Below are 12268 nucleotides of genomic sequence, written 5' to 3' on the forward strand. Positions count from 1 at the left end.
ATCTGGTGGACTTATATAGTAAGTGTTCTAGAATAACAAAAATGACATTTTTATAATAAAATAAAGTTTTATGTATACTTACCAAGTAATTACATAGCTATTAGTTTCTATTAACCAGCAGCTAGAATTTTGAAATTTGTGGTAGTGCTATTTTTGTTTTGACCAGGCGAGTGACCCCGCCCACTTTCGGGGTAAGCAAGGAACCAGCACAGCAGACGATCTCAATATGTTTATGCCTTCCTAACCATGCAAGGGGAGGAGGGAGGGCTTTGATTTTGTGATTACTTGGTAAGTATATATAAAACTTTATTTTATTATAAAAATGTCATTTTCATATAAACTACTTTACCAAGTAATTACATAGCTGAATCCCACATTGTAGGAGGTGGGATGCATAGATTATCTGTCCTAATACATTAAAATTGTAATGTAAAAGAAATAGAAGAATTGCTAGCATTGGTTAAAATGCTTGCTGGCTCCTTACCTGTGAGATCTGCTACAGGAAAGTACTACCTCTGGATGGCACTCAACCCTTTTTTTATTATTTATTTATTTATTTAATTACTGAATTTTTTATGTATTCTTTCCCCCCTTCTTTTTCCAGCCCAAGAAGAATCCTAAAAGAGTTCAGAGGTCTGGTTAAACAAATCATTTATAACTAACTAACATATAGCGGTGTGGCAGTGTAGCCAGGAGTCTCCTACTAAATTAGCAGGATTCTTTTGTCGCAAAGGAGTGTCCGATTGCACACAAAGAATTAACAAAGTTGCCCCTGCCCTGGGCACAGTACAAAAACAAAACCAGAGAATAAAAAACACAATTGCCTATAGCCAAACATTAAAAATTACTATTACCCAACCATTTAAGACAAAAAAGTGGTGAGCACTCCAAATACAAAGTACCCCCAGGTTCCCCTACAACTCGACACCATGAGTCAAGGCGAGAAAATAGGAAAGATGAAGGAAGACTTCCTACACTCCTTCTCCCAACACCTTACCAGCAATCGAAATAGGACCCAAGATACTGCAGTTTTCATAGACAGTTTCAATTTCACGCAAATAATGAGCTGCAAACACCGATTTGCATTTCCAAAAAGTTATTTGTATAATAGAGGTGATAAACAAATTATACCTAAAAGCCAGGGACGTGGCAACCACCCTCACTTCATGCCCTTTAAATTTCACCGTGGGCAACACATCCTCCTCAGTTTGAGAGTGCGCCTCTAGAATAAGATCCTTCATAAAAAATGCCAAGCATCTTTTGAAAGAGGGCAAGAAGGATTCTTTACTGAGCACCAAAGGTTGCTCGAAGGCCCACGGATCTTTTCTGTTCTAAGTAGTATTTCAATGCCCTTACAGGGCAAAGAGTTCTCTGTATGTCCTCTGGACCTAGATTATCTACTAAACTTTTAATAGTGAATGAGCGAGGCCAGGGATTGGAAGGGGTCTCGTTCTTAGCTAAGAATCGTAGGGTAAATGAGCAAATTGCGTTACTCTGAGAGAATCCAATCTTTTTATCAAAAGCGTGTAGCTCACTTACCCGCTTGGCAATTGGTTCTTAGCCACGTAAAATAAGTGTAATCCTTCGGGCCAGCCCTAGGAGAGCTGTTAATCAGCTCAGTGGTCTGGTAAAACTAAGCTATACTTACTTTTATTTTACCCGCTTGGCAGTCACTAACATTACTAGGAACAGTCTTCCTAGTTAGGTCCCTAAAGAGATAGATTGCAGGGGTTCAGAACATGGTTGTAACAGCCACTTCAGCACCACATCTAAATTCCAGGCCACTAGCTTATCTTCTTTCTGTTTGGTCGTGTCGAATGACTTGATGAGATCAGAAAGATCTTTATTAACAGAGAGATCTGAACCCCTATGCCTAAATACAGAGCTCAACATTGCCTTGAAGCCTTTAATGGTTGATGTAGACAGGCTCCTGGAAGACTAAATACAGCAGGAAATCATCTATTTCCGCTACAGATGTCTTAGAAGACGAGATGTTGTGTTTCCTGCACCAGTCACGGAAGACTGTCCACTTGGGTTAATAAACTTTGCTCAAGGAATGTCGCCTACAACGAGCAATAGCGTCTGCAACTGCCTTTGAAAATCCTTTCACTTGAACCAATCTGTAGACAGTCTGAACGTGGTTAGAGCCAGAATGGACAGTCCTTGATGGAACCTTCTGAAATGTGGTTGTTTGAGTAGTTTGGGTTTTTGAGGCAACAGCCTAAAATCATGAGTAGTTCAGCAGCAAGTCCGGGGAACCATTCCTGTGCTGCTAGAATAGGCTACTAGGAGTCATCTTTACATTCATGATTCTGAACTTGTTTATTACTTCACTGTCTTGAATGGGGAAAGGCATAAAGGTATAAAAACATTGCATCAAATGCGTCATGCTTATGATCTGGCGGCAAACAATACAGAGGGAGACGATGGTTCCTGCGGTCACAAACAGATCTGAGCTGGCCTTCCCCACAGTTTCCACAACTCTAGGCATACAAGAGGGTTGAGAGTCCATTCTGTGGAGAGCACACTCTACAGCCGGTTATCCACTAACACGTTAAATTTCCCTAGATAAACCTGAATTTATGATCTAGGTTTGATTCTGAATCCGCCCAAAATAGTAGGGCTCTTGCTGTGGCAAAGGATAGCGAATGAAGTTCCCCCTTATTTTTGATATAGGACAGAGTGTGAAGTATTATCTGCGTGGAAGGTCGCTGTCTTTCCGGACACTTCCAATGCAGCGCTTTTAATCCCAGTGAGTGCTGTCCAATTCTTTCATTGATGTGCCATTTCCTCTGTTCTGAAGTCCAAGCCTGAAACTTCCATTTGTCTCCCAGGAGCTCCCCAGCCTTGATCTGATGCGTCTGAATAAAACACTGGGTGGAGTTCAGAGGAGGGAATAGTTTCCTTGAGCTTGTCTCTTGAATTCCACCAAGCAAGATCCTTTTTTATTTCCTTCATTATTGGAAAAACAAAGGAATCCAGGTATTTCTTTCTGTTCCAGCTGATTTTCAGAAAGAACTGTTAAGTTGCTTATTGGTAGCCTTCCGAGGGACACGAACTGTTCCATGGACGAGAGAGTCCCCAACAGGCTCATCCAGCTGTTCGCAGAACAGGACTGAAAGGCGAGAAATTTGTCTACCTTCTGAAGGCACGAGTCCATCCTTTTGGGGGGGAGGGAAAAGTTGTAGAGTTTATCCTCATCCCCAAATAAGCTATTTCCTGAGAAGGAGTCAGTTGAGACCTTGGGAAGTTTATCAAGAGGCCCAAATCCTGGGCAAGAAGGGTCTTGTGAGGGTCCTCTGTACCTTCGACTGGGAGCGACTAAGCTAATTGTCGAGATACAGCGAAATGTTGACCCCCCATCAAATGTAACCATTTCACTATTGGGGCTAGTACACGCGTGAATACCTACAGGGCCGTCGACAGGCTGAAGCAAAGGGCTCTGAACTGGAACACAAACTTTAAAAACATCCTCGAGTCTTGATGAATTGGGACATGAAACGGCCTCCAGCCCCCCGAGGCTTTGGGGACTACAAACAGCTGATTGTAGAACCCCGGAGAGGAGGTGTCCTCGACTAGTTAGACTGCTTCTGTTTTAAGGAGTACAGTAAACCCCCCATATTCACAGGGGATGCGTAACCCCCCCCATGAATAGCTAAAACCAGCAAATACTTAAAACCCTTCTAAAAACACTTTGAACTGCCTATTTTGATAGTTCAAACACACACAAAACAAACTAAAAATGCTTACACAAGTATTTCCTACTTACAATGGGGTTAGGTTCCAAAAGAAAAAAAACCATCGTTTGTTGGAAAAAACTTAAGAAATACCAAAACTTATCTCGAACATAGCCTAGCCCACACTAGGGTATTTGGTACCATGTACTGTATACATATATGGTAGCCTAGCCTACACTATAAAATATACTCTTTACATACACGGTATAGTAGTTATTAATATCAGCTAATTCTTGAGGTTCATGCTGAGTGACTTACGATAATTCAGTACAAAGAGAAATTGAATAACGAATTAGCTTAGCCTACACTATGGTATATTGTATACATACACGGTAGCATAAAACGAATATGGATCTTTTAAAACCTTATGCCTTAATTCACTGTATCCAATAACAATGTATATATTCTTATATTGCTTTTGTATTAAAAATTGCGTTCATAGCGATCAGTGTTTTGGTTTGGAAATGTTTACGCAGTGTTTATTTCGCCACATTTAACTCAGCTCAGAGTGCTTTTCTTGCTTCTAGTTAGCGTAAATGAATATGTAGAGTCTAGATACTTTAATTATAAGGGACAAGGTTATTTTTCGTTATACAAAGTGTTTTTAAGTTGAAGTATAACTAAAATATGTCGCAGTTGTGAAATTAATTTATTTATTTTCGTTAATAGATGACAATTGACGATGGCCATTTGGGGGTGTTTGTTGTGTAAAAAAAAATTCAAGATTCCATTTGCTATTTTCACCTGATTTCATCATAATCATGCCCAGTAGTTTTGATTAAAATACTTTCTCTCCCATTTTAATTACGATCAAGTTTCATCCATGTTGCCGATGCACAATAATTTACAGTATAGTCATTAGCAGCTTGAACATTGCTTTCTCAGCTTCAGCTACAACTTGCAGCTTAAATTTAGCAGTATTTCCTTGATGATCTTTTATCCATACCGATTAAGGGTATAATGTAAAAGTATATCAGTCCTATTCTACTTCATGTCATTTGTGCCATAACCTATGGTAATTGTTTATTGCCGTACGATGGTTGAAATACAGGTAAACAGCTGTTGTTATCGGATTCAGTTATAAGCAAAACAATAGTTTCTCGGTCAGTTGTTTATGGCTGTATGCATTTACGCAAGAGTATAACGTTACTCAACAATACTTTATCATTTACTGTACTGTCACTTCTTGAGAGAGGGCTGAAAACCTCTCTGAGCCTGATGAGTAGGTCGTCAATAAGACTGGCTTGTTGGTTAAGGGAGGCTTCTTCAGAAACAGGATTGAATAACCTTCTCTCAGGACTTGTACAATCCAACTCTCCGCTCTCTCGCTAGTGCTCCCAAAAGTGGAAGAGTCTTGCCCTCACAGGTGTGCGGAGGAGCGGAGAATTAGATCCTCATATACGTGCAGGTGGTTTATTAGAGGATTTCTTGACTGCTCTAGGGGTGAAACTGGTATCTCCGCAAGGTCTGGGGAAGCCTCTTTGTCTGCCTCTACCATGAAAGGGCCGAGGTTGAACTGGAGAAACTGTCCCAGAGGTGAAGTCCGAAGACTCTCTAGGTCATCTCGCTGATTGTGAGAGAAGGTCCTGAGTCAACTTTTTCTTCAGATCAGAAGCAATCTGCAGCACAGTCGCCTGAGGGAATAGGTGCTTCTTGTCAAGAGGAGAGGAGAGGAGCATGGACTTTTGGGAAGGTGTAACTTCCTTCGTGGTGTAGGAACACCAAAGCTCCCTTTTCTTGATAATTTCGATCGCAAATAGTGAGGATAATTCAAACAAACCGTCTGTAATTCCTTTATCTAGGCATGAGCTGACCCCCAAAAAATTTGAAGAAAAGTCTTCCGGAATATGAGGGCAATCCTTTAATTGGCAGGCAAGGACTCCTACTGCCCAGTCGAGAAAGCTGAGAACTTCCAAGACCTTAAGTGTTTGATAGGTGATCCAATTCCAAGGACAAGAACAAAATCTTGGCTGAATTGAACGCCGACCGTCGGGAGAAGTCAATTAACCCGGAGAAGTCTCCCTGGGAGGCGGCAGAAGCTCCCATGGATGGGGCCTCTCCGGTCGCATAAGAAAGGTATCTTCTCTGCGAAAATCTAGACGGAGGACAACTAAAAGAGGCTCTTCCCTGCTCCCTCTTGCCCGAGAGCCAGCTTTCCACTTCACGGAGAGCTTTCCTAGCTGAGGAGGACAGCACCATTTTAGGTAGCCTCGAAGAAGTCGTCTGATTTTCCATTAAGTACTTCAAAGCCGGAGCTGCGGGAGGTAAGAAGTCTGGAAAAGTCACCAGCAGAAATCTGAGTAAAGAGACATATGCCAAAGGAGGGGTAACAGGATCCACTTCCTCCTCAGAAGAAGAAATTGGCGACATTTCCGCAGTGGGCTTGGGGGCTGATGGCGCTTTCTGAATTAAACCTAGGATATTATCCAATTTGTGTTGGATCGACTGAAAAGAAGGATCCATAACAGAGGGAGCCTGTTGCGCTGCAGAAGACGAAGAAAAAGATATAACTGGGAGCGAAACTGCAATGCTGGAGTAGGAGTAAGCAGCTCAGAAGAAGACACAGGCGCTGCCGAAGAAACGGATGAAGTTGGGCGCTTGGAAGCAGAAATAGACTGGGGCGCCAACAGAATATCTTGCTGCAAATGGTGAACGGGCACCAATGGGCGCCAGTGGCCACTCAGGAGCCAAAGGGCGCTCAGCTAAAGGGTACTCAGGAGACGATGGTCACACAGAAGGCGAAGGGCGCTTGGAAAGAGCCACACAACAAGGAGCAGCATGTTCAACTGGTAAAGGAAGTTCTGGGCCACTGGGTGCATTGGCGCCAAAGACTGCTTCTCAGAAGCCAAAGAAGATTTAGGTAAAGCTGATTGTTCAGGAGCTACAGAAACCGGAGCTGGGTGTTGATGAGCGCTCTGGCATCACTATATGCCTAGGCAAATCTTCCAAAACTAAAGATGGACCCCTAAAAGAAGACGAAGTCCCCAATGTGAAGAGTGCTTACAAGTAGTAGCGTGCTTAGAAGGCTGAAATTGTCCCACTAACTCTAGATGATCCTGGGAGAAACGTTCCGGACTGTCCCAAAAGCTACAAGAAGGAAGACATTCTGGATAAGTTACTTTAACCTTCTTAACAGGAACTGCAGGAGGCTGAGAAGCACCCAGGGCGCACCTCTTCAGAGGGCGAGATTCACCTTGAAAACGCCATTGGAGCCTGGGACTGGAGTCACTGCTGGAAATACTAGATGAAAGACAATCCACTTCCTTAGAGACACCTTTCCAGCGGCGCTCTGTCGTAACCTGGGACTTGGCAACAGGTACGACTGGGGGGCGACTGCCTGTGGGCAGATCCCACCGACCTCCTTTGGGCTGCCAGTTTGGCCCCTCCCAGGTTTAGGGGAGTTTGCCAGTGGCCTTGCCCTAGGAGAATTGGCGGGACAGACAGCCACCTCCTCCACTAACACTTCACCATCACCTTTCATGTTGACTTTGTCCATCAGGACTTTCACAGAAGCACCAATTTTCTCCATCATATTAACTAATAATCCAAACTTAAGGGTAATTCTAGATTCATGGCTGGTAATGAGGTCGAGATCAGGAATAAGGGAGCCAGGGTGCAGAGTGATTGGTACATATTGCGACGGGGGATTGGGTGGAACAATAGACAAAGAATCAAAATTATCAGAAACAGATTTTGCAGACACCTGACTAGCTCAAGTCTTCTTGCTACTAGCTCTAGCTGCTGCTTTCCTTTTTTTGTCCCTGTCTAATTTGGTCAAATGACTACTCAAAGTCTTCCACATTTTAGGATCCCATGAAACACATTCCTCACAAGTCAGTCCGCATTTTAGGATCCCATGAAACACATTCCTCACAAGTCAAATCGGGGGAACCTATTTGACCCTTGCAAGATGTACAAAGAGTATGAGGGTCATAGCAGGCTTTAGTCAGTCGCGTATTGCAGCCTTTACTGCAGTACGTAAAACTTTGAGAGCCCGAATTGGACATTGTTGACAAGCCATGAGTCAAAGAAAATCTCAAAATCATCAAAATCGGTAATAGTGTACTGGTCTCCAGTGAAAACCTGACACTATCTAATTTTACACCGAAAAGACTACCATAAGTAGAATACTTCACCAATGATTCCAAGATCAAAAGAGGAGAGAAATTAAAAAAAACCGCTGCTGCCAATCACAGTAACCACAGCCATCAGCTGGCAGAAACACACTGAGATCATTTGCTAAGCTGGTTCCTCTCTTACTCCAAAGTGGGCGGGGTCACTCTCCTAGCCAAAACAAAAGTAACGCTACTGCGAATTTCAAAATTCTAGCTGCCGGTTAACCCTTAAACGCCGAGCCTCTATTTACAAAAACGTCTCCCGTATGCCGGCAGCGTTCAGGAGCTAGCGCCGAAGCGGAAAAAAAGTTTTTTTCAAAAAATCACAGCACGCTTAGTTTTTCAGATTAAGAGTTCATTTTTGGCTCCTTTTTTTTGTCATTGCCTGAAGTTTAGTATGCAACCATCAGAAATGAAAAAAAATATCAACCATCAGAAATGAAAAAAAATATCATCATATATAAATATTGAGATATATGACAGCGCAAAAAAAAAATTTCATATATGAGGGGCGCGGCGTAACAAGGTGGCAAGCGCCACCGCGGCCGAACTGGTTTTTTTATTGTGAGCGAGCAGCTAAAGTACAGCACTATCCTGTACACACACTTTTGTCCCCTTATGTTACTGGCAAAAGGTTCGAAAATCGTTTGGCTGGTTTTTCTTTTATAAGCGTTTTCATAGTTGGCAAACTTTAAATGCGTTTTTATCACTTTTTAAAAAACGGCGCTTGGCACCTTATTACACTGCGCCACTCATATAATTTTATACAAATCGCACTGTGAGCAAAACGGTTAGAGCTAACGGGTTATTTTTTTTTCTTTGTATTGTACACTAAATTGCAATGATTTTGGTATATAACAAATTGTAAAACGATCAAAGCAACACAGAGAAAATATTATCACAAAATGATGCATGAATTCGTAACGCACGGACGTAAAAAAATGTTTTTTTCAAAAATTCACCATAAATCGAAATATTGTGCTAGAGACTTCCTGTTTGTTGAAAAATGAAGCTAATTGATTGAATATTACTAGACTGTAAGTGTTTTAGCTTACAATTGCAGTTTTCGACCATTTCGGTCGAGTTAAAGTTGACCGAAAGTCGAATTTTTTCTATTTATCGTGATTTATATGAATATATTTCAAAACTGATAAAAGCTACAACCATGAGTTATTTTCTGTTGTATTGTACATGAAATTGCACACATATTCATATATAAAATTTTATGTAACGACTAATATAAAACGGTGCAAATATTACGACAACGTGACGAAAGAATTTCTGAGATGTTCGGCCGAGTTACCGCGCGGACGTAAGGAAAATGTTTTTTCAAAAATTCACCATAAATCGAAATATTGTGCTAGAGACTTCCAATTTATTGCAAAATGAAGGTAAATGATTGAATATTACTAGAATGTAAGAGTTTTAGCTTACAATTGCGTTTTTTTACCATTTCGGTCGAGTTAAAGTTGACTGAAGGTTGAAATTTTGGCAGTTATCATGATTTATGTGAAAATATTTCAAAACTGATAAAAGCTACAACCATGAGCTATTTGCTGTTGTATTCTACATGAAATTGCGCACATTTTCATATATAAAAGTTTATGTAACGACTAATGTAAAACGATGCAAACATTACGACAACATGACAAAAGAATTTCTGAGATGTTCGGCCGAGTTACCGTGTGCAGACGTAAGGAAAAAGTTTTTTTTTTTCAGAAATTCACCATAAATCGAAATATTGTGCTAGAGGCTTCCAGTTTGTTGCAAAATGAAGGTACATGATTGAATATTACTAGAATGTAAGAGTTTTAGCTTATAATTGCGTTTTTTGACCATTTCGGTCAATTAAAGTTGACCGAAGGTTGAAATTTTGGCAGTTATCGTGATTTATATGAAAATATTTCAAAACTGATAAAAGCTACAACCATGAGTTATTTTCTGTTGTATTCTACATGAAATTGCGCACATTTCCATATATAAAACTTTATGTAACGACTAATATAAAACGGTGCAAACATTACGACAACGTGACGAAAGAATTTCTGGCGCTGACGTAAGGAAAAAGTTTTTTTCAAAAATTCACCATAAATCGAAATATTGTGCTAGAGACTTCCAATTTGTTGCAAAATGAAGGTAAATGATTGAATATTACTAGAATGTAAGAGTTTTAGCTTACAATTGCGTTTTTTGACCATTTTGGTCAAGTCAAAGTAGACCGAAGGTTGAAATTTTGGCAGTTATCGTGGTTTATATGAAAATATTTCCAAACTGATAAAAGCTACAACCATGGGTTGTATTTTGCTGTATTTTACATGAAATTGTGCACATTTTCATATATAAAACTTTATGTAATGGCTAATATAAAACAGTGCAAAAATTACGACAAAATGACGAAAGAATTTCTGAAATTTTCAGACGAGTTACCGCGCGGGCGTAAGGAAAAAGTTTTTTTCAAAAATTCACCATAAATCGAAATATTGTGCTAGAGACTTCCAATTTGTTACAAAATGAAGGTACATGATTGAATATTACTAGAATGTAAGAGTTTTAGCTTACAATTGCGTTTTTCGACCATTTCGGTCGAGTCAAAGTTGACCAAAGGTTGAAATTTTTTGTAGTCGATGTACGGTACGTCCACTTGACACCCAACAGACAATTTTAGTCGACGTATGATACATCCAGTAGGCGTTTAAGGGTTAATAGAAACTAATAGGTATGTAATTACTTGGTAAGTACTTTTATAAAACATTAGGTTCCTTGTAGCATTAAACGTTTAAATGGGAAAAGCACTTGGAAAGTAGGTATTGGGAAATCATACACAGTATCTTTTCCTATACAGTGAAAACTTTTAAATACTGTAGCAGTAATTGCACCAAATTTCGAGATTACTATCTAGTAGAAACTGTAATTTATCACATCCTACGACTAGAACCTGTAATTCATCACATCCTACGACATCAGTTTCAAAACCTGTACTTTTTTTCCTTGGCAAATTTAAAGCAGCATAAACTAGATGATTTTGATGGTTATTTTACCTATGTAAGAACTCATTTACCCATAACTTGCAAGGCAGTTCTTCACCATTTCATGTGGAAAAGTAATATTCATTGGTTTTTATTTACCAATTAAACTTTCACTGTCATCATTCTTGGTTGACTTAATTGGAGTGCATGGCAAATGCACATTCTTGTTCAGTTTATACTAGATCCTAGTTCATTTATTGTAATTAACTTTTACTGAAGGCTTTTTAGCTTGTGGTAAAATTATCCATCTCTCTTGTTACTGATTTAAGCTGAACCTTACTTCTGGGATGTTTCTATGAAATAAGTATATGGTGCACAAATTTATGTGGGTTCACTTAGTATTTTTAGTGGTCCTGTATGCTTCAATTATGGTTCTGGTACCCTGTAAATTTGGGCATTGTTATAATGGTCCAGTTGGCTTTTTCCCCATGAGTTGTTGCTATTTGAAATCCAGATACTTTCCAGAATTTTGGACAAATAGCTTTGTAGTTTGTTTTGAATTTTTCAAGCAGATTATAATGCAGTCTTGAAAAATCACTGAATTCTCACATGAAACTATATAAAAGTCCTTTTGTTTCAGATTCCCAACACCAAATGGGTCATTGGGCTTTGCTTGGGTGGCTGTAAGTCCTACATGTCTTCGATATTTGGCAATTACAACATATCCTTTCCTTAAAAATTATGACAGAGATGGGGTAGGTCCTTAGTTTTTTGTTGTAGTGAAGTACAGAAAAGAATTATAAGATGCTGAGAAATTAATTTTTTCCTTTTGTTCATGCAAAAAATAAATCTTAATGCTTGACACAATGCTTGGTTTGAGATGAGCATTGCAGCTTTCTAGTTCAGTCTAGTGCTTTACTTGAAATTTCTTTTAGTTTTTATCTGTTATTTTAGATATTGTTTTACTGTATATTTAGTTATTTTAGTGTTAACAAATTTACTTAATGGTAGGTTTTAAAACTGACTGCTGGGTAACCAGCCTTTCCACTGCTATTTCAGAATGATGACATCTCACTAAGGGATACAGTACTTCGTGCAGAATGCTGATTGTGTACAGAATGTTTTTCAATGTTCACATTGTATACCACATGCTGCAGTAAGGAGCTGTAACTTTTGTTAAGAAAAGATATCGCTGGATTCTTTTGCTGGAGAGAGTGCAGACATGTAGCAAATACTAGGTCATAAAAACCTCTGTGCATTTCAGTTAAGAAGCCTTCAGTAGTTGCTGCATGAAGATCCTTGCAGAAGCAAGTAATCAAGACATTATGACAATTGCCATTCTACTAAAGACAATCTCTGGGGGAAGTTGATGGCCTGGCAATATGATGATACCAGTATTCACTACGATGACTGTGATCAAGTTCTTTGACCACCAGCTGCAAGTGTTCTG

The 12268-nt window shown here is 39.7% G+C and overlaps 1 protein-coding gene across 4 annotated transcripts in view; it reads left to right on the plus strand.

Moving 5' to 3' along the window:
- The window catches only part of LOC136841549 (venom carboxylesterase-6-like), a 56829-nt gene that overhangs the window by 38841 nt on the left and 5720 nt on the right, over positions 1-12268 (plus strand). For all 4 annotated transcript variants that reach the window (XM_067108522.1, XM_067108524.1, XM_067108523.1 and 1 more), the window contains exon 11: positions 11459-11573. In XM_067108522.1, the coding sequence (XP_066964623.1) occupies positions 11459-11573 (115 nt within the window). The remainder of the gene's footprint in view (positions 1-11458; positions 11574-12268) is intronic.

Source organism: Macrobrachium rosenbergii, chromosome 9 (genome assembly GCF_040412425.1).
Source record: "Macrobrachium rosenbergii isolate ZJJX-2024 chromosome 9, ASM4041242v1, whole genome shotgun sequence".
NCBI classification, from domain to species: domain Eukaryota; kingdom Metazoa; phylum Arthropoda; class Malacostraca; order Decapoda; family Palaemonidae; genus Macrobrachium; species Macrobrachium rosenbergii.